General features: G+C 35.6%; 1 protein-coding gene across 1 annotated transcript in view; it reads left to right on the top strand.

The window, feature by feature from the left end:
- AGGF1 (angiogenic factor with G patch and FHA domains 1) overlaps positions 1 to 23,336 on the top strand; it is a 32,259-nt gene extending 8,923 nt beyond the window's left edge. The window contains exons 5-14 of the mRNA XM_011996326.1: positions 290 to 478; positions 4,493 to 4,823; positions 6,338 to 6,449; positions 7,128 to 7,179; positions 10,825 to 10,926; positions 12,065 to 12,230; positions 13,645 to 13,727; positions 17,723 to 17,850; positions 19,818 to 19,917; positions 21,189 to 23,336. Of these exons, the coding sequence (XP_011851716.1) occupies positions 290 to 478; positions 4,493 to 4,823; positions 6,338 to 6,449; positions 7,128 to 7,179; positions 10,825 to 10,926; positions 12,065 to 12,230; positions 13,645 to 13,727; positions 17,723 to 17,850; positions 19,818 to 19,917; positions 21,189 to 21,389 (1,464 nt within the window). The 3' untranslated portion in view covers positions 21,390 to 23,336. The remainder of the gene's footprint in view (positions 1 to 289; positions 479 to 4,492; positions 4,824 to 6,337; positions 6,450 to 7,127; positions 7,180 to 10,824; positions 10,927 to 12,064; positions 12,231 to 13,644; positions 13,728 to 17,722; positions 17,851 to 19,817; positions 19,918 to 21,188) is intronic.
- The last annotated feature ends 364 nt before the right edge of the window (positions 23,337 to 23,700 follow it).

The following is a 23,700-nucleotide window of genomic DNA, read 5'->3' as shown; positions in this document are numbered from 1 at the left end:
TTGCTGTTTCTTAGATAAAAATGGTCAAGTATTGACAGTTTTATATGATTCAATTTAATATTTAGATTTCCTTGTTTCTCACACTAGGAAAATTAGATCAGCTATTGAATGGTAAAGTATTTTGGAAGATTAAAGCATTTTTTATTCTGTTATCTTTAATTCATTGTCTTCTGAAAATACTATAGTTGTTCAAAGAAATATTTACTACGTTTGAATATATTTGGCATTTTCGTTAAGTTTATTTTATCTTAGATGAATTTAGAATTTATTTTTTTCTTGACTTTCAAAGGAAAATCAACTGTATTATGATCCTTCCACTGGAATTTATTACTATTGTGATGTGGAAAGTGGTCGTTACCAGTTTCATTCTCGAGTAGATTTGCAACCTTATCAGACTTCTAGCACAAAACAAAGTAAAGATAAAAAATTGAAGAAGAAAAGAAAAGATCCAGATTCTTCTGCAACAAATGAGGAAAAGGTAATGTCTTTATAATTTTAAAACTTTACATAATGGTGATAACATGATAATTAAGACAAAATTTTTTATGAAACTGAAAATCATTCAATAACTCTGTATTTCAAACATGCCCATTAAGATAACATCTAAGGAAAGTTTAGATGGAGCAAACATGGACTTTGTCATAAACTCTGTCACTAGAAATAGAAAGCATTTCTTAAAATTTGAAGGAGATAGATTTAGGGCAGATAAAATATCTCGTGTTGTATAGTTTGGAAGAAGAATTCAGATCTTCAGTTGATAAGTTGATGTCAATGCACAATTCATAATAAAAGATAAACACAGTTTACAGGTAGACATAGATACAGGTTCAACTTTTTTTTTTTTTTGAGATGAAGTTTCATTCTTGTTGCCCAGGCTGGAGTGCAATGGCATGATCTTGGCTTACTGCAACCTCCACCTCCCAGGTTTGAGCGATTCTCCTGCCTTAGTCTCCCAAGTAGCTGGGATTACAGGCATGCACCAACGTGCTCAGCTAATTTTTTTTTGTAATTTTAGTAGACACAGGGCTTCTCCATGTGGTCAGGCTGGTCTTGAACTCCTGACCTCAGGTGATCCACCCACCTCCGCCTCCAGTAGTGCTGGGATTAGAGATGTGAGCCACCGCACCCAGCCAGGAAAACATTACCAAAAAAAAAAAAAAAAATCCATTGTTGACAACTATGGAGTGAGAGTTTAAATGGCCTGAAAGACAATGGTTAAGAAAGTGATAATTACATTTAACTGAAAAAAGTATTATGTAGGCTTTCAGATGGTACTTGTAAAGACTAAGGGAAACCCCAAAAATGCTTACAATGATACAATGTTAAATTGAAAGAAGGAAAATATAAAAAGGTATCAGTGTTCTTTATTTCTACTCTCTAAACAGATAAGTTTGGTGGTTTATAGGTAAGAAAGGAGGCTTGTTTGTTTTATTGACATTTTATCAACTGTGGCAACTATTTGGTATCTTACTCTTGAAATTTTATCTCATGGTTTCCTGTCCTGTCCTTTCCTCCCCTATCCCTTCCTATCCCTGTCCTGTCCTGTCCTGTCCTATCCTATCCTTCTGTCCTGTCCTAACAGGGTCTTGCTCTGTCACCCAGGTTGAGTGCAGTGGTGCCATCATGGCTCACTGCATCCCCGACCTCCTGAGCTCAAGTTATCTGCCTACCTTGGCCTCCCCAAGTGCTGGAATTGTAGACGTGAGCCACTGTGCCAGCCAGTTTTTCTTAACAAAAGAAAAATTACTTGATACTAAATTCTAAAGTTCACGTAAGGAATTAGGATTCTGTTGGATTTTTTTCTGTTCTCTATTTGATTTGTTTTTGTTCTTCTGTTTTTTTGTGGACAATACTTAGGAATAGAAGAGTATGTGACTTAAATACTAGAAATGAGTTTTCTGTTTGCTTTCAAGATCTCTGTTTTAATGGCTAGTGCTTGTTACTAGTGGTTTAACTGTTTGAAAGGCTAGGTTGTAGGCTGGGTGTAGTGGCTCATGCCTGTAATCCCAACAGTTTGGGAGGCCAAGGCAGGCAGATTACCTGAGATCAGGAGTTCAAGACCAGCATGGCCAACATGGTGAAACCCTGTCTCTACTAAAAATACAAAAATTAGCTGAGTGTGGTGGCAGACGCCTATATAATCCGAGCTACTTGGGAGGCTGAGACAGGAGAATCGCTTGAACCTGGGAAGTGGGGGTTGCAGTGAGCCAAGATTGCGCAACCGCACTCCAGCCTGGGCAACAGAGCCAGACTCCGTCTCAAAAAAAAAAAAAAAGAAAAAGCTAGCTTGTGAAAGCACCTCTCACTAACAATAGGAAAAGAGTATATAGGGCTCCTCAAATGGCCTTGCCTGAAAAACTAGAGAATAGAGGTGGAAAGCATTCTGTGATTTGTGGTCCAGCTTCGCTCCCATAACTACTCATCTTAGCCATCCTTCTTTGAAAATATGTGAATTCGAAGATGAGCTTTAAGAAAAATTCTGTTGGAATTTTGAGAATTTCCTGAGGATTCTAAAAGGTACCTGTGAGGCCATGAGAGTATCTTCATCTGTTTTCTTTATTTTTAAAGATATTTTTGAGCCTCACTTTTTGTAGGTGGAGGTTATGTGGAAGGAAGACAGTAGGGGAGATAGGAGTAAATAATTTGAAATACACCTATGTGCCTCAGTGCCCGTAAATGAGCCCTCCTTTCTTTTCACTTAATGACTATCTAACGTTCTGTACTGGCAAATAGCTTTCCCTGCATATGTTGTTCCGCAAGTAATAAATATACAAGTGCTTTTTTAAGAGTATATACAGATAGGCAGCTTTTTTGCTATAATTTTATAATGTAAAAGCGCCTCTTGGTTTTTCAGCTCCTTGCCCTTGTTCTTGTTCTTGATGAATTTGTATTGCTAAAAGTGTATATAATTTATCACACTGTGAATGTTTAGCCAGTCTTCAAGCTGAATTTATGCTGTTATTAAAGATAGGTGTGTGAGGTGGGTGGATCACGAGGTCGAGAGCTCGAGACCATCCTGGCCAACATGATGAAACCCCGTCTCTACTAAAAATACAAAAATTACCTGGACGTGGTGGCTCATGCCTGTAGCCTCAGGTACTCGGGAGATTGAGGCAGGAGAATCTCTTGAACCTGGAAAGTGGAGGTTAGAGCGAGCTGAGATTGTGTCACTGCACTCCAGCCTGAGAGACAGAATGAGACTCCATCTCAAAAAAAAAAAAAAAAAAGCTGTGTGAGATGTTCTCATATTTAATAAAATAACAGAAGAGCATATGAATTTGCCTCGTGTTGCTCTAAGGTAGGAAGAAAAGTGAGAGTGTGTCAGAAACCAAGGGAAAAAAATGGAAAATAATTATTTGCTTTTTCTAAGGCTAAAATAATAGATTTGACCATTGTATAACATGGTGACTATTGTTAATAACAATGTATTGTATTATTGAAAACAGCTGAGAGCAAATTTTAAGTTTCTTACCACAGAAAAATAAGTATTTGAGGTAATGTACATGTTAATTAACTCAATTTAACCACTGTACATTGTGTACATATTTCAGAACTTCATATTGTACATGATAAAAATACATAATTTTTGTTAATTGAAAAATAGATTTGTTCATTTATTATAAGGCATATCAGCTATAAATGTACAATAAATAATAAAAGACTTATACCAGGCAAGGTAAGATTTTGGAATAAGATAGTTACCATTAATTTGTACTTTAAACTTTTATGTATTATCAAGCCAAATCTGAAGTACTCAATTTTAGCAAAACTACAATTTTGCTACATATTGAGTACATTTGGATCTTTAAATTCATGTTGTAAGTAAAGCTAATTCTGTATTTTATTTGTATTGACTTGCTAATTGATTACAAGTTTAAAAAGAAAATTAAGAATAGGTATTCTTTAGGCCTGCACTGTCCAGTAAGGTAGCCACCAGCTCCATGTGGCTGTTGAGCACTTAAAGTGTTACTAGTCCAAACTCAAATGTGCTGTTAAGTGTAAAATACACTCTGGATTTTGCAGACCATGTAAACTATCTCATTAATAATTTTACTTTTTAAATGTGACTGCTAGAAAATGTAAAAGTACAAATACAGCTTGTGTTACATTTTTATTGGACACCATTGGTCTATGCTATCCCATAGTCCAGGCAATATGTGATTAGGGCTTGAACTAGGAATGTTAAGACATTGAGAATAGAGGGACAGATTTGGATATATTTTGAGAAAAGTCTGTAGCACTTGGTAATTTTATATATGGTTAAGGGGATCTCAGACATAACTAGAGGATTTTTAATTTGGATGATAAGAAGATGGTAATATCATTAACCAAGAAAGGAAATGTGAGAAGGAGAGGGGGAACAGATCGTAACCATTGTTATTTTACTGACATATATCTTCACGAATTCATTAAAACTTGATGTAATGTTATCAGATAGTGATGTTTAAGAGTGTTCTCCCCTGTTCCCACCTATCTACCCACCCTTCTCCAGGATTTGAACTCAGAGGATCAAAAAGCCTTCAGTGTTGAACATACAAGCTGCAGTGAGGAAGAAAATATTGCGAATATGAAAAAGAAGGCGAAAATAGGCATTCATCACAAAAATAGTCTCCCCAAATTCACTGTTCCAGCTAGTGGAAATACTACAGAGTCTCCTCTTCATGAAAACATCTCTAATTCAACATCATTTAAAGATGAGAAAATCATGGAGACTGATAGTGAACCAGAGGAAGGTGAAATTACAGACTCTCAGACCGAGGATAGTTATGATGAAGACATTACCAGTGAAGGCAATGTAACTGCAGAAGATAGTGAGGATGAAGGTGAGTAGATAATCATTATTTAAGTAAATACCCCAGTCTGGTAACTATATAAGAGCAAAACCGTTAAAAATGTTAGTGAGTCATCGTATACCTGCCGGAAAGTAAACATTATTTTAATGATGTTATTGAAAATTATGTGGGTTGCTACTTGGTTTTTAGAGAGTAGGATGTGAATACATGACTAATACTTGGACCTTCAGAAAGTTTCATTGTATTGAATGGCGTAGTCAATAGAATACAAAACCAAGTTACCTGCATTCTAATCTTAAAATATAGATTAAGGCTGTTTTAGTGGGTTAGATATTCATAGTCTACTTTTGTAATTAAGAGAGAAAAACAAGTTGTCTTTAAAAAGTATACATTATGAATTCAATTACATGGATATTATGGAAAATCTAATTTTTTTTTACTTGAATATATAAAGACATACTTTTAAAACACAGGATTTCATGTTACAATTGGCCTTCTGTATCCATGGGTTCTGCATTAGTGGATTCAAGCAACCTCAGATCAAACATATTCAGGGAAAAAAATGGATAGCTGCATCTGTACTGAACGTGTACAAACTTTTTTTTCTTGTTATTATCCCCTAAATACAGTGTAACTATTTATATAGCATTTACGTTCTATTAGCTATAAGTAATCTAGAGATGATTTATAGTATACAGAAGGATGCACATAGATTATATGCAAATATGATACCGTTTATATAAGGACTTGAGCATCCATAGCTTTTTGGCATATGAGGAGGGATCTTGGAACTAATCCCCCACAGATACTGAGGGCCAACTGTGTAGTGTATGAGCTTATTTTGTTCTTTGGTTCTCAATGTCATTTCTTTTGCTTTTATTTTTAAATTTATTTTATTTATTTTTTATTTTATTTTATTTTTTGAGACAGAGTCTTGCTCTGTTGCCCAGGCTGGAGTGCAGTGGTGTGATCTCGGCTCACTGTAACCTCCGCCTCCTGGGTTCAAGTGATTCTCTTGCCTCAGCCTCCCGAGTAGCTGGGACTACAGGCACACACTACCATGCCCAGCTAATTTTTGTATTTTTAGCAGAGACAGGGTTTCACCATGTTGGCCAGGCTGATCTCCAACTCCTGACCTCAGGTGATCCGCCCACATCAGCCTCCCAAAGTGCTGGGATTGTAGGTGTGAGCCCCTGTGCCTAGCCTTTTTTTTCCTTTTTTAAATGGACTCAATTTTTGTAACTTAAAATAATATAAAAATATTTGGGATATTTTCAGATTCCAAAACCTTAAAAAAGAGTTGATTATTTGATAACTGTGATAGATGCTACATATCCTGCAACCTTTATGTTGATCACTTTAATAACAGTGTTAAGCCTTACCCATTGCTATGTATTATACAGCAGAATTTAAGAAGTTTGTTTTAGTCAGAATTAAGATTTTTGACCAACACTTTTTTATTTTATGGATGCCGCCTAGTTATCCCTATGAAGTTCTTTTTCATAGTAGTTAAATTAATATTTACTCACTTCTTTCCTTGGCAGACGAAGACAAAATTTGGCCCCCATGTATTAGAGTAATTGTCATTAGATCACCTGTGTTGCAGACAGGATCACTCTTTATCATTACTGCTGTAAACCCTGCTACAATTGGAAGGTAAAACAGTTAATATTATTATATCATTCTTTCAATTATTTCAGAAAGGCTTTATTGAGAGCATGTATTTTTGTTTGTTTGTTTTTTGTTTTTGAGACCGAGTTGTGCTCTTTTGCCCAGGCTGGAGTTCAGTGGCACGGTCTCGGCTCATTGCAACCTCCGTATCCTGGGTTCAATCAATTCTCCTGCCTCAGCCTCCTGATTAGCTGGGATTACAGGCGTGCACCACCACGCCCAGCTGATTTTTGTGTTTTTAGTGGAGTTGGGGGTTTCACCATGTTGGCCAGACTGGTCTCGAACTCCTGGCCTCAAGTGATCCACCCACCTTGGGCTCCCAAAGTGCTAGGATTACAGGCACATAAGCCACCACGCCTCACCATAAGTTAAGCATTATTATATGTGCTGTGGATACAAAGAGGACTAATGCAAATCTCTACCCAAAGGAAGCACAGTCTGGGGGGAGAAAAAGGCATGAGCAAATAATCACTGTGTGAAAGCACAGGAAGTCTAGAGTAGCAGTAAGGAAACTGGATAATCCATAACCAGGAGATTTACTGTTGATAGACATGTATTTTAACATTATCTATTCTTAAAAATCCTTTCCATGTCACTCTATAAGTGCTGCATTTATACAATATGCTTCAAAAATTATTAAAGATGCTTTACTTCATTCTGCAGAGAAAAGGATATGGAGCATACTCTCCGAATCCCTGAAGTTGGTGTCAGTAAGGTAAGCTCTTTGATTTCTCAAATATAGTCCCCTAGATGTAAATTTTTATATTATTATTACAGTAGAAAGCTTAGGGGTTTTTCTCATTTAATAGGAAGGTTAATATACAGTGTAGTAATGGTAATGAAGGCAGTGCAGATTTGTTTATTTCAGTGCTTGAGAAAATAAAATTTTTTATCACAATTTGAATAAACAAAATTATGTTTATTTTTAAGAATCTGGACAAGGGTAGAAAACATATTACGTCTTAAAGTAGTACCCATTTAATGAATATTTATTGAGTGAAATAAATAGGCTGTATTTTATGACAGTTAAAAATTGAATCTTACCTGGCTTCTGGCTACTTTAGGAGGTGGTTACTTTGAGCCAGAGGATTTTACAACCCAAGAATATATCCTATACCGCTCAGAGATCTTGTTTAAAACTTCCCCCAATTGATCATCTAATGGTTTCAGGAAAAAGAACAATTGAGTTTTCAAAACAAATAGAACAGAATTACAACTCAAGTTATAAGTAGAAAATAACTAAAGGTTTAGCTCCTGATGCTCTTTATATATTTTTACTTTTTTTTTTTTTTTTGAGATAGGATTTCACTGTCGCCCGGGCTGGAGTACAGTGATGTGATCACGACTCACTGAAACCTCGACCTCCCAGGTTCAAGCAATCCTCCCGCCTCAGCCCCACAGGTAGCTGGGACTACAGGCGTACTCCACCATGCCCAGCTAATCTTTATGTATTTCATAGAGATGCGGTTTCACCTGGAGGTTCCCTAGGCTGGTCTCGAACCCCTGGGCTCAAGTGATTCACTTGCCTCGGCCTCCCAAAGTGTTGGGATTACAGGTGTGAGCCACCATGTCTGGCAGAGGCTCTTTATATTTCTCTTTCCTGTACTGTTTTCTCTCCTCTCTTATAGTTATCTTTTTTCCGTTTTTGCTTTTCTCTTTTTTTAACCTTCCATCATTCCCATTTTGCTTTTATTTAATGGACCGTAATGTGGACCTAAAATAGATTTTATGTGATTTTTGTCTTTTTGGAATATAATTTCTCATTTTTAATCTGAAAGACCATTTACTTTCACTTTTTGGAGACTCATTCAGCAAGAGGAAAAAGTTCTCATAATTTTAATTCTAACCAGATTATCTTGCTTATTTACTTTTTTACTATGACCTTGGGTCTCCTGCCTCCAAAAAAATAACACCTTATCTGTAACTTAAATAGCAAAGAGTTCCGAGATCCTTCCCCACTTTCCATCTAAACTATAGATAGTTCTATGGTGGCTTTCTTTTTTTTTTTTTTGATATAGAGACAGGTTCTTAACTGTGTTGCCCAGGCTGGGATGCAGTGGCACGCACTACAGCCCCTGACACCTCCTGGGCTTAAGTGATCCTCCTGCCTCAGTTTCCTGAGTAGCTAGCACTATAGGCACACACCACCACACCAGGCTTCTGGTGGCATTTCTGTTTTTTCTTTCTTTCTTTTAAACTAACATCCATTGGTGGGGTGGATAATTAGTTGGTGAAGTCAGTTTGATAGCACATATGACGTGTATCCAAATAGAAACTTCTAAAAAAGAAACTTAATGTTAGGGGAAAAAACAAGTATTTGACCACTAGATAGAAGACTTTCTGAGTTTAAAAAATGGTAAAAATTACAAAGGACAAAATAATTTTGCTCTTTGTATGTTAAGAAACCAGTTTAGAAGGCAGACTCGGACAGGCACAACAAATATGACACAATATACATTATTATTTATTTTTGAAAAGTTCACGCGAATTTTTGTTTTCAAACCCCACTGTGACACCAATAGATAAGTGAGCAAAAGATACATCAGGCAATTCACAGTTAAGGAAATATCATGGTTAATATATGAAAAGCCATTCAGTCTTTCTAGTAATTTGAGAAATACAGATGAAGCCAAGGTGTCAACTTTCATTCATCATTTATTAAATATCACTCCTATTGGAAAAGTAATTTAGAACAGCTTTTTGGAATAGGGTTTTGCAGTACGGAAAGACTTATTCTGAACAATCCAGTTGGAAAAAAGTGTATAAAGGACTTAAAAAGAAAATTTACAGAAGAGGAAACTCAAATGACTAATAAATATTAAAAAGAGTTTTGGGGGTTGGGCATGGTGGCTTACACCTGTAATCCCAGCACTTTGGGAGGCTGAGGCGGGCAGATAACGAGGTCAGGAGATTGAGACCATCCTGGCGTACATGGAGAAACCCCATTTCTACTAAAAATACAAAAAGTTAGCCAAGTGTGGTGGCAGGTGCCTGTAGTCCCAGCTACTCAGGAGGCTGAGGCAGGAGAGTGGTGTGAACCTGGGAGGTGGAGCTTGCAGTGAGTCAAGATGGCGCCACTGCACTCCAGCATGGGTGACAGAATGAGATTCCGTCTCAGAAAAGAGTTTTGGTACTAATCAGGGAAATGCAAGTTAAAATCACAATGATAAAGCAATTTCACACCTCTTAGGCTAGCAAAAATTAAACATTTTGGCAATGTCAAGTTTTGGTTTAGTATACATAGAGCAACGAGGATTTTCACAGACTGCTGGTGGGAGTATGAATTGATACAACCACTTTGGAAAAACAGTTATCTAGTAAAGTTTAAGATTTGCTTATATTATGATTTAGCAATTCCATTCCTAGGTGTGTACTCCAGAGAAACACTTGCATTTTGCACACAAATAGATTGCAGGTACAAGAAGGTTTATAGTAATATTTAAAAAAAATAGTAAAACCTTGGAAAAAACCCCTGAATGTCCATTTTCGGAAGGATAGATGGATCGATTGTGGTATATCCACACAATGGATTACCATTCAGCAAAATGAACGAACGACAGCTCTGTAACTGTATAACAACTGGATGAACCTCATGACTTAACGTTAAAGAAGCAAAATAAGAGGAATAGATAAAGTGCTATGGAAAAAGGAGGGAAAGATTAGTCCTAACTATTGAAGATCCTGGAAACTTCTCTGAGAGGTTGGCCTTGGGTGTTTCAGATCACATTTTGTATTAAAAATTTTTGGCCAGGTGTGGTGGCTCATGCCTGTAATCCCAGCAATTTGGGAGGCCAAGGTGGGAGGATCACTTGAACTCAGGAGTTCAAGACCAACCTGGGCAACATGGTGAAACCCTGTCTCTACAAAAAATACAAAAAATAACCAGGTATGGTGGCACACACCTGTCGTCCCAGCTACTCAGGAAGCTGAGGTGGGAGGATTGCCTAAGCCCAGGAGGTCAAGGCTGCAGGAAGCTGTGATCACACCACTGCACTGTAGCCTGGGTGACAGAGTGAGACTCTGTCTCCAAAAAAAAAAAAAAAAGGAGTTTTTAATGATATGGACAAATACTTACATTAGGTCAAAATTTTTCAAATTATCATCTCTAGTACAAAAAGAGAAAAAGTAGGACATACTCTAAATTTTTCATGGTAGTTAAAGGTAGAATTATAGATGACATTTTCTTCTATAGCCTCTGTTTCTACCAGAAGCATATAATAGTTTGTGTTTCTAAAAAAGTGTTAAGTATAATAAAATGTAAATTATCAAAGACTCAAGTTAACATCATCATATCATACAGAAATTGTCCATAGTTTTGAAAAGTGTAGTAATTACTAATTGCTTGATTTTATTTTCTAAGTTTCATGCAGAAATTTATTTTGACCATGACTTACAAAGTTATGTCCTTGTGGATCAAGGCAGTCAAAATGGCACAGTTGTTAATGGAAAACAGATTCTTCAGGTGAGTGTATATGTATTAATTAGTTACCTGCACATTATTTTAAAACTGAATTTTTTTTTATTTCTGAAGGCCATAATCTTTATCATTTGGTTCAGAGTAAAGCCCAAATGTGTTACTCGGAAAGAAATTTCCAGAAAGGCTGAAAAAAGAATATAATCAGTGGGTCTTCCTTGGCTGTTGAGTTTTGACTTCTAATTGTGTATCTGTGCCTTATTTTCAGTTATGAATCCATTGTAAAGCTATTCAGAGTAAGTGTGTAAATGTCTCAATAACAACTTTGAAGGTCCTCCTTTTTTTTTATTCTCTTAATGGAAATGCTGCTAAATTGAAAACTTCTTAAAGGCAAAAGCTATGTCTATTCAGTTAACACTTACATCCTCAGCATGTAACAAACTATTTGGCATATAATAAGAAAATATAGGGGCTGGACGCGATGGTTCATACCTGTAATCCCAGCACTTTGGGAGCCTGAGGCCAGTGGATCATCTGAGGTTAGGAGTTCAAGACAAGCCTGGCCAACACGGTGAAACTCCATCTCTACTAAAAATATAAAAATTAGCTGGGCTTGGTGGTGTGTGCCTGTTATCCCAGCTACTTGGGATGCTGAGGCAGGAGAATCGTTTGCACCAGGGAGGCGGAGGTTGCAGTGAGCCGAGATCATGCCACTGCACTCCAGCCTGGGCTATGGGGTGAAACTCTGTCTCAAAAAAAAGAAAAAGAAAATATAGGGAAGGAGGGAGGCCTTATTCTTAGTCTGTAAGAGTAAAAATGGAAATAAAACTGAGTTATCAAGAGAGAAGAAAAGGGAGATGTGATGCATTTATCCCATTCTCTTAACACTTCATCTTTTCTTACTATGATGATTATATGTTTTGGTAATAGATTGAAGTCTAGAATTGGATATTTCTGATTGGATAGTGAGATTGGTGGGTTTGACAAATTGCTCAGTTCAGCTGTCTTCATCTCCACTAGTAGAACTTTTTTTTATGCGTCATCAAGTTGGGGAAGTGTGTTTGTGTCTATTTCATTTACAGCTATTTAAAATATATTTTTAAAATTGTAATCAGACATTACTTACAATAGATGTAACCATATGTGATTGTTTTGATTTCTGTTTTGTAAAATGTTTCCCCTCTAGCCCAAAACTAAATGTGACCCTTATGTACTTGAGCATGGAGATGAAGTGAAAATTGGAGAAACTGTCTTATCCTTTCACATTCACCCTGGCAGTGATACCTGTGATGGCTGTGAACCAGGGCAGGTTAGAGCCCACCTTCGCCTTGATAAGAAAGATGAATCTTTTGGTATGTGAAACAGATTAAATATGGCTGTGATAACGTTCTCTTTCATTACCTAAGTGTTCTAAAAAATACCAGGCAGCTACTGGTTACGTGTCTAATTGATATGATACTGCATTGAGAGATATTTATACAAAGCTATTGGTCTTGTATCCAGTTGATGTAATAATAGATTGAGATATATTTCAGTAAATATTACCAAATGAGACTAAGAAATGACATATATTTGGAATTTGAGACCTAGGCTAATAGATTATAATTGTAGTTGATTTTTCTGTGTAATAATTTAGCTTCATGATATGTAGCATTGGTCTGCTTTCTGACCAGGAAAGAGATTGATTAGCTCTGTTTCTGCTAATCCAGTTTAGTAGGCTTTTGAGTCAGACTGTAGTGGTAGTCAAATGTCCTTAGGAGCAGTTGTAATTGAAAAATTGGTAAGAGAGTAAATTTTAAGTGTTCTCATCATACACAAAAAAGTGATTAGTACATGAGGTAGTAATGGATATGTTAATGAGGTTGATTTAGCCAGTTCACAATGTATACATATATCAAAAATCATGTTGTACACCATATATACACTTTTAATTTATCAATTAAAATAATTTAAAAAGTAATGACAATAAAGTATTAATTTAATAAAGATTGGTTTCCTTTTGACATGTATGTATTGATGTAAAAAAGTCATCCACAGTTGAACTCTGTCATGTAATATTAACATAGGAAATAATAGGCCAAGGCATTAAGGGTTGTTGATTCATATGTTTTCTGTCGTGTTGATAGCTCATGCTGTATATTGCCTATGTACCATTATTTTTTATAATGGCACTGTAGGATATTACTGTTGTAGGAGATTACTGTTGTGCTTTCATCCCACCCATCTAAAGCTCTTAAAATTTAAATAGATGCTTTGAACTAGTAAGAGGTCATCTTTTTTGACATAAATTTTCCCCCAAATGCCAAGTATGCGTGTTCATTGTTTATTTTTTGTTTTCTGATACTAATTTGAAAATGAGTATGTTGCATTACACAGTAACATGAATTTTGGTTTCTCTGACTTTTATTTTGCTTATGGCTATGTTCCTTTGCAAAATTTACTTAATATTTCTGCATTTGAGATTGTGTTACAATAATCATATTGAAAAATCAAAATGTTCATTGTTCATTTTGGTATCTATACTGTAAGATTCCTATTATGTGTAGTTTTTGCTTTACTTCTCAAGTAGGTTTAGTTACCAAAATGCTGAAAGGACATCATCACAACCCTTTTATCCTTTATATTAATTTTTATTTCAACTTCTGGTTAATCGGAATGGTTACTAATGGGTTATATTAGTTTTTTATTAATTAAATAACATTAGTTTTAATTTTCTACAAAATCAGATTTAGTGGCTTTTTTTTAACCAAACTTTTTTTCTTTCAGTTGGTCCAACACTAAGTAAGGAGGAAAAAGAGTTGGAAAGAAGAAAAGAATTAAAGAAAATACGAGTAAAATATGGTTTACAGGTGAGGATGTTAAATATTGTTTCATTTGTTAAGCTGTATATCTGGTTTTCAGTAAAAATGTCTTTAAATATGCTGAGTACATTTTATATATAAATAGTTGTGTAGTATGATTTTGTGATTTCTGTTAGTTTAGTGTTCTGGTATTCATAATCTAAAAACTACTGAAGTTGGAGTAGAAAAATGATAATAGCCTACATTTGAATATACATTTCTAGTTTTCAGAAAACTTGCATTAAGATGCCTTGACATAACTAGACATGGTAGTGTCTGTAGTTTGTAGTCCCTGGTACTTGGGAGGCTGAGGCAAGAGGATCACTTGCAGTGAGCTGTGATTGCATTTACGAATAGGCTCTGCACTCCAGCCTGGGCAATATAGCAAGATCTTATCTCTGCAAAAAAGATGACATTGATTGAATAACGTAGTTGGAGAACTAATACGACCTGATTTAAAGACTTATTATAATTAAACTACAGTGATTAAGGTAGTATCATATTGGCATAAAGATAAATAGATGGATGGAACAAAATAGTCCAGGAGTAGATCCATATATATGTGTGGACTGTCAATTTTTGATAAAGGCGTGAAGGCAGTTTGGTGGAGAAAGAGTGGTCTTTTTTTTTTTTTTTGAGACAGAGTCTTATTCTGTCACCCAGGCTGGAAGCGTGCAGTGGCACAATCTCAGCTCACTGCTACCTCTGTCTCCTGGATTCAAGTAATTCTCCTGCCTCAGCCTCCCAAGTAGCTGTGATTGCAGGTGCCTGCCACCATGCCCGGCTAATTTTTGTATTTTTAGTAGAGACGAGGTTCACCACATTGGGCAGACTGGTCTCGAACTCCTGACCTCAGGTGATCCGCCCACCTTCGCCTCCCAAAGTGCTGGGATTAAAGGCATGCACCACTGTGCCCGGCCAAGAGTGGTCTTTTTCAACAAATGGTGGTAGAATAATTGGATGGCCTTACCAAAAAAAACAGCAGACAAAAAGAATATTGATCCATACCTTGAACAATCTATAAAAATGATCCAAAAATGGATCATAGATATAAAAATAAAACCTAAAAACTTTAAAACTTCTAGAAACTTTTTTTTTAAAGGCAAAGATTCTAACACCAAAAGCACAATCCTTAAGAACAACTTGATAATTTGTATTTCTTCAAAATTAAAAATTTATGTTTTTCCAAAGACACTATTAAGAGAGTGAAAAGACAAGCCATAGACTGGAGAAAATATTTGCAAATCATGTATCTGGCCAAAGACTTCTATATCTAGAATATACAAAAAACTTTCAAAACTTAATAATAAGAAGAAGACACCTCAGTTAAAAAATGGGCCAAAGAGTTGAATAGATACTTCACCAGAGAAGGTATGCTGATGGCAAATAAACACCCGAAAAAATGTTCAGTGTCATCAGTCTTTAAGGAAATGAAAATTAAAACCACAATGAGATACCACTACAAATCTGTTAGAATGCCTAAAATTTTCAAAACTGACTGTAACAGGTATTGTAAGGGTTGTGGAGGAACTAGAAATCTCATACACTGCTGGTGGGAATGTAAAATGGTGCAGTTGCTTTGGTAGTTTCTAAAAATTTAACATACACCTATTTTACAATTCAGCCATTCTACTCTAAGACATTTAACCAAGATAAATACAAGCATATGTGCATAAAAAGACCAGTAAGCAAATGTTCATTGCTTTTTTTTTTGAATAACCAAAAACTGAGAAAAACTCAAATGTCCATCATATATGGATAAGCAAACTATGGTGTATCTATATGGTGAAAATACTACTTAGCAATAAAAAAGCAGGAACTAGTAATATAGGCCACAACCTACCTGGATGAATCTCAAAATAGTTATGTTGAGTGAAGCCAAATAAAACACGTATATGTGCTGCCACTTGTGGAACAGTTTCACTATTCACTGATTTCCAGCTTGTCTGAGGTCAGTGAGATAGAACACACTCTCATACAAGTTACATGAAGCAAACTTATGACTTACAAATAGGCAGCAAGGGACGACAGAAGCCTGGGATTTATTGTGAAACCACCCCCCAAAGGTCAGAAAGCTGCCTTGTGGGTGAATGGAGCCTCAACTTTGTATGTCCTACTTGCACAGCAGTTGAGGGACCCTGGAAAGCAGCCCACCTTGGGTTATGTACCTCAGGGTCGTTTGACTCACTGGGCTACAATGTTGAAGGATATCCTGTTTCCAGGTGGGGACTGGAACAGCCTGGACTGTTTCAGCCAATCCCTCCTTACCTCAGGATGTTGCATTCCCAGCACATTCTGGTTGGTGTTGAGAACTACAAACAAGAAAGTGGGAAGAACTGTTCTGCACCATTTATATAAACTTCTAGGAAAGCAAACTAATGTATTGTGACAGAAGGAAGAAGAGTGATTGCTTAGACAAGGTTGATGCTATACAGGGAAGGTCTGGAGAGTTGGATTACAAAGAGAGACAAGGACACTTTTGGGAGAGATGGGTTTGTTTATTATCTTGCTTATGGTGATAGTTTCATAGGTCCATAAATCTCAAAAGCATCTCATTGTACACTGGCTATGTATGATTTATTTATATTAATTATACCTCAATAAAGGTTTTTTTAAAAAAAAGTTACCGCTTAATTCTGTAAATAGACCAGAGAGGCAATTAATTAATGTTTCTAGTTTACTTTTGAGAAACTAAACCTTAGTAGCCCAGCTATTAAATGGCAGAGCTAGATGTAGAATCTAGGTCTTAAGTATATTTGTGCTGAATTTTTACACTTCATGAAGATATGGAAAAAGAAGTTGCTGCCAAAATAACATATTTTTCTGTCAAATTGTGTTTTTTTTGTTGTTGCTGTTTTACTAAGGTAGAGAAATCGTAGAAAAAAGCAAGATAGGCCAATTTTGGGGGAAAATAGAAGACATTTAAGGAGAGAATAAAATTGTTTCCTCAAAAATTTTAGCTCAATTTCTTTATTGTCTTCTGGGGGAAGAACTTACTAAGATAGGTAGTTCTATATTTTTCTTCTCTTTTTAAAAGCAAAATTAATTAAAAGCTTCTGTCGTACCTTCGTTGAGTTGCTCTCCAGTCCCTAGCATCTCTCTGGATGAGTATCATACTTTTTATATAAAGATCAGCAAGTTATAACAAAGGGAAAGGGAAGGCTTCTATGAATGCTGAATTGACTACCCCTTCTTTGTGCCACCACCACACCTTGTGTATACCTTTATCGAACCACTCATACTGTAATAGGCCAAAGGTTATGCACATCTTCCTTCTGGCATTTCATAACCTAGCATGGAGCTTGACATACTCTTTATCCAGTGAATGTTTGTTAAGTGACTAATTAGTCACTTAAATGGAGCTTTATTGAAGTAAAAAACTATTATTGCCAGGTTAAATGGGTTTTTTAAAAGTCTCTACATTTCTCCCTTCCAAGAAACAGTATCAAACTACTGTAGGTCCCTTGGAACTTTCAGTTCCTTAGAGAAAAGGGGAGATAGATTTTTTCCCAAACCCTAGGGATTCTGTATTTTTCTTCAAATACGAGTCGTTCGTATGACAAGATGAGAACGCAGCATTGAGTCAGAATATACTATATTTTCACCGTATCATCTTCTTACGTATATGTATGTTGTGGCATAACTTGAAATAATATAAACATTTTAAAGGGGATAGAATAAAAGTAGCGTATCTAATATGATAATTTCTTCATATCTTTTTTTTATAACTTTAATATAAATCAAGTAGAGATGGGAGTCTTGCTATATTGCTCACACTGGTCTCAAACTCCTGACCTCTAGCTATCCTCTTGCCTTAGCTTCCCAGAGTGCTAGGATTATAGGCATGAGCCACCATACCTGGCAATTTCTTCGTATCATAGCTTGTTTTATTTTATTGTTTATAGAGGCCACATTGACCCATATTCGTTAAGTAAGGCACATGTACAGAAATTGTCTTATTTATCAGCTTTCTCTTCCTCAATGAATATTTTGTGTTTATTAAGAATACAGAATACGAAGATGAAAAGACATTGAAGAATCCAAAATATAAAGATAGAGCTGGAAAACGTAGGGAGCAGATTGGAAGTGAAGGAACTTTCCAAAGAGATGATGCTCCTGCATCTGTTCATTCGTAAGTTTTGAATTACAGTGGCTCGAAACATCCTTTGTTCATAATCACATTCATAGGGTGGTCTGATGTTCAGGGCTATATACCCTGATAGGTGGCCTATTTATTTATTTATTTATTTATGAGATGGAGTCTTGCTCTGTCGCCCAGGCTGGAGTGCAGTGGTGTGATCTCAGCTCACTGCAACCTCCGTCTCCTGGGTTCAAGCAGTTCTCCTGCCTCAGCCTCCTGAGTAGCTGGGATTAGAGTTGCGTGCCATCACGCCCAGCTAATTTTTGTGTTTTTAGCAGAGGCAGGGTTTCACCATGTTGTTGGCCAGGCTGGTCTTGAACTCCTGACCTCATGATCCACCCGCCTTGGCCTCCCAAAGTGTTTAGATTACAGGCGTGAGCTACCACGCCTAGCCGATAAGTGGCCTTAAAATGAATGCTTTAACAACAAAATGGAGACACTAAGTCTATTTATACTTTCCACTAATCTTAGAATTCCATTATCCCCTAAAAAATTGCTGAGCATATACATGAGTACCTGTACTTAAACACACGTATATGTATGTTAACAGTCTAGCCACACAGTTGAGTGTGTATGCTTTTATATGCTAGATATCTAGAAGCCTAGACTGGTAAGAACTTGGTATGGACTAGTATTTTTTAATAATTATTTTAATACTCAAATACTTCTGTTCTTAATGACCGTGAAATATAATTTTTCTTATTTATTTTTCTCTGATTCAAATTTCTCTTGGCAAAGTAGTTTGGATAAAAATGAAAAAAGGTGATTTTTGAGGCCTACAATATGACCATATTTCTGCATTTAATCAAATATTAGCTACATTTTTTTCCTCAGAATATAAATTTTGAGTTTAGTTAAAATTTAAATTTTTCATATAGAACTGATAACTAATTATAAAGTTTTGATTCAGTATCATATTGCATTGACGCTAAGAGTTTTGTGGTTACAAATGGCAACAATTTTCTCTTGATGGTACATAAAATAATGGTGTACCTTAGAGTTGATGGAGTTTGATCCATTACCAACATTTTATTTGATGAAATGCAGGATTACAAAACAGGTACACTAAGCAACATGACACTTTTTTTTTTAAGTTTAATATTTAAAATGTAATCTTGGAGAATATAAAGAGTGCATTCAAATTAAATAAGATAAATTTAAAATAAAACACATTGGTTTGACATTGCTTGGTTATTAATTGAAGGGCTAACAGCATATTTTGTGGAACTGAAAAGATATAATAGAACATAAAATACTCTTGAATTAGCAGAGTATAGAATCATAGGACAAAATGCAAACAGTGATTAAGAAGTTTTATTTCATTTGAACTTCTTAATATATAACATGTACAGAAAAGAACACAGATTATAAGTATATAGCTCAGTGATACATCATAAAATTAACATATTGCAGAATACACATTTCTTGGACAAGAAATAGAAAATTATCAGTAACCCCAGAAGCTTATTCTCCCTGTGCCTTGCCTAATCACTGTCCTGCTCTCCTCCTCAAAGGTAATCACCATCCTGACAGCAATAGATTAATTTCACTTATTTTAAAATTTTAAAGAAATGGAACAATTCGATATTTATTTTGTGTCTATATTCTTTTTGTTCCACATTATTTTGTTATGTATGGTTTATTTTTATTACTGAATAATATTCTACTGTATGACTATACCACAATTTATCCATTTTAATCATTGCCAGACATCTGGATTGTTTCTGATTTGTTGCTATTAGATTTGCTGGAAGAACATTGTTGTATGTGTCTTTTGGTGCACATGCTTTTCTAAGCAGGACATGTGCCAGTGGAATTTGTGTGTCTTCAACTTTGTTAGGTAATGCCAAGCGGTTTTCTAAAGTAGTTGTACCAATTACTTTTAATTCATGAATTTGTTATAAATGTGACCTAAAAGATCTTTTATCAATCAACTATCATTTTACTATTCCTTAAAGTGAAATTACTGATAGCAACAAAGGTCGGAAGATGTTGGAGAAGATGGGTTGGAAGAAAGGAGAGGGCTTGGGGAAGGATGGTGGAGGAATGAAAACTCCGGTAAGACTTGCATTTTCTTGTATTCATTTATTCCTAGAGCAGATATTTACTGTGTACATTAATGTGCCAAACATTGCCTTAAGTGTTAAGAATATAGTAGAAAGCAAAAGCAGACATGATTACTGCCTTTGTGGCATTCACAATTACCAGATATATACATGTGCTTTGTTTTGTGTTTTATATTTTTAGAAAGCCTCTTTTTGAGTGTTTTTTTTTCCTACATTAAAGCTAGGGTAAAAAGTGCTGTTTCCTGAGCCAAAGGTTCTTCTGTGTTTTAGAGTCATTTTTAATAACTGTCATACTGTGCCTGGTGCTGAGCACTCAAGAACAATCACAGTGTTAGTTTACAAACAGGTGGATTCTGTGTGAGCTGAAAAGTCTGTTAGGTTCAAGAATCAGAGCATGTTAACATGGAATATAGAGAATAATGTCTGGAAAACGACATAGTGGTTTAATTAATGGTCCCATTGTTCATAGGAGGTTTGGGTTATCTTTCACACAAACCTTAAGAAGTAACCTGACTGTAGAACTTTCTGGATAATGACTTAGTACCTAAAGAAATAATAGATGGATCAGTGTGAGTATATTCCAGCTTTCTCATTTTTTTTGAGTTACAGTGGAAAGAACTAGGATTTTGTAGTCAGACCTAGGTTAGAATATGTGCTCTGTCATTTACTAGCTATGTGGCTTTGGGCAAGTTTGGACTTTAGTTTTCTTATGAAAAAATGGGGTAAGAACTCTTTTTCAGGGTTATCTTGAAGATAAAGCCCCTAAGCATTGTACCTTACATTAGGCACTCAGTAAATGTTAGCTTTGAATGTTCTTAAAATATTGAGAAGTGTTCCCCTCCTGTTATGAAAATAAACAATCAGATTCTTTTTATGGTTATTAATGTTTAACCTGCTTGTTCCACTTACTTAGGTAAGGATAGGACAGTGGGTTTAAACATATCCATTGCCTTTATTTCTGTTTAGGGTGGAATGACATACTCTGCAGCATCTAAATGAAATTTGGTGATTGCTAGTTAAGGAGCACTCTATTTTCTGTAAAGTAGGCTGTACTTATTGACAGGCAAGACAACATAGAAAAATGAGTGTAAGTTCCATGTATAAAGGTATATATATTCCTGCATGTATTAGATGCATTTGACGGGTTTTTCTTTTGCATCAATCTGTAATAAATCAAAAAATTATAGAGTCCTAAGTTGGACACAGCAGATGTCAATGTGTTTAGACTCTAAAATAAGTCCTCTGCTCAACTTTTGGTAACAGATCCAGCTTCAGCTTCGGCGAACACATGCAGGCTTGGGGACAGGCAAACCATCCTCAATTGAAGATGTTCACCTTCTCCAAAACAAGAACAAAAAAAACTGGGACAAAGCACGAGAGCGGTTTACTGAAAACTTCCCAGAAACTAAGCCTCAAAAAGATGACCCAGGGACCATGCCTTGGGTAAAAGGGACTTTAGAGTGAAGGTTAATCATAGAAGAAAACTCTAGCTTTTTTAAAAATAGAATTTGGAAACTCTTATTTTTTCTCCCCAAAAGAATCAGCAGCACGGGGGAACTGTGTCACAGTTTACCTCTTCCTGATTCAGAAATGTGTATGGTTTGCAGCTTTTGAAAACCATTTTTTAAAAACTAATAAATAGTGACTGAACCAATTTATGCAGTAAATAGACTAAAGTTCACAGGGCACGGATGAGTTTATCCAACTTCGTTATTTTATCTTGTCATTTACAACATCCATATAAGCAACTAGCCATATACGCAAAATTCATATAACTACTGACTTAAATGTACATCTATCTGTTCTTGTCTCCATATATTCATGTAAGATGCACAACAAAAGAAACATCAAAAGTTTATAAAAATAAATCTGACTATATGCATCCTCATTTATGCCCTTTAGAACCTAGATTAAAAATGTTGAGAAGACATGGGTAGTGGCGCATATATTTTGTTATCCTTGAAATAAATAGCCTAAGTCATATTATTGAAGAACTAATGAACAGGTAACATGTTGTAGAAAATTAGCCTTTCATTGTTTTCTTCTGTGAAGAATCTGTTGCTACGTACTATATATTCAGCATTTATATTTGGTTTGTTTCATAGCTAATGAGGTATTTAGATATGAACAACTGAATACATATTGAAATAGTGTGCTGGCATTTGTAGTTTTGATAAAGACCATTGCAGGCAATGGAATTGTGCCAGAGAAATCTGATTTCTAGTACAAAAGGAATACTTAGCCAGGGCCTCAAGCTCAAGATACTTACTGAAAACGTCCTCAATTGCAATAAAAACATTATAACATGAAAAAGAGTGGTTTGTTGAGCCAGTGATTTAAATGTATTGATCTGCTTTGCCAGAATTTTCTAGTTTAAATTGGCAGAATTATAACAAAGGGGAGCCTCAAATATTAGACAATTGCAGTGCGGCTTTCTGGGTGCAGGTGTCACTGCTCTGCCACCTATCACTGTTCTTTTCAGTTTTTCTCTTGGGTGTTTGCTGGGAAGTTAACACTGGAACTGACCCTTTTCTGGCAGTGAATGTAAGCTCTAGCTCCCCCATCTACTATAAAGAAATGTCTTCAAGATGTAGAAATAAGGAATATTCTGAAAATAAAAATTATACAGTAGTAAAGGTAATTCAGAAAGAAAAAGCTACCTGTTAGAATTTCCGGTCTAAATGGCACAGGGTGGTTAGGGAGAAAGGGGGATGGAGAAAAAGAAACTATGACTAAAGATGAGAGGTATGAACGAGTTGTCAAGTTCCTATGGGCTTAAGCTAGGACAATCAGGCCCTAAACTCCAAATTTGGATAAAATATCTCTTTGCATTCCTCTTGGCCACGTGCATAGTCTGACACATATGTATGTACAATTAGACTTGCAGGCTGCAGGAGTGCCCTGCATTGTTTTCTTTTAATTAGAAGTAAAAAGTATTAGTCTAAATGTGGTTCTGGTGCTGGTGCCCTGTTTATACATAACAATATAGGACACCCCCAAATAGGTTTTGCTTCTGGTGAATCTTGGTCATTGGGTTAGTATATGACTGTCTATAATGTTTTCCATTTGTATTATTATATTGGGGAAAACATTTTTTATCATTTTCTATTAAGAAAATGGAAAACTTAAATATGGTGTTGAAAATGGAAATACATGTGATATTTGCATTATTAAACCCTTTTGCAGATCTAAAGTCTCAGGGTTCCACTATTAGTGGTTAAAGTATTGAATAATGTCTGGGTCTATTTCCATCTGTAAAATAAGAATATTTGTCTCACTTGTCTGTCGTGAATAGCAAATGAGAAAATGTATATAAAAGCACTTTGTAAATTGTAAAAGTAGTACAGATGTGAGCTTCTATTTGTTTAGAAGCATAAATGTGAATTATGTACAGTTTGAATTATGCATAAATTTTTTGTCTAATTTTAAATATTTGTTTAATCACACAATACATTTTCTAACTGAGTAGCTTTTAAGTATGTATTTTAAGTGGAGCTGCAAGTTCCTGAATTTTGAGAAATCTAACATCTAATATTTTTGCCAGAACATGAGAAGCTGGCAAAGTTGAAAACAGAGGAAGCCTTCAACATTAAAGTAAAATAGAAATTTTTTCCAGTATTAAATAGAGGAAGCACTCTCATCGTCAAAGAGAAACTTTTTTCTGCTTTTGAAACAAGTATTACTTCTGATGTTTCATTTTTATCCTGAATTTATAGAAAGTAATGGTTTACGCAAATCAAAAACCTTCTGACTTTTCACAGAAAGATTGTTTTTT

This window comes from Mandrillus leucophaeus, unplaced genomic scaffold, assembly GCF_000951045.1.
Source record: "Mandrillus leucophaeus isolate KB7577 unplaced genomic scaffold, Mleu.le_1.0 Scaffold114, whole genome shotgun sequence".
Taxonomy (NCBI): domain Eukaryota; kingdom Metazoa; phylum Chordata; class Mammalia; order Primates; family Cercopithecidae; genus Mandrillus; species Mandrillus leucophaeus.
The sequence above is the reverse complement of the archived record's forward strand: the minus strand, read 5'-3'. Positions and strand labels throughout refer to the sequence as shown.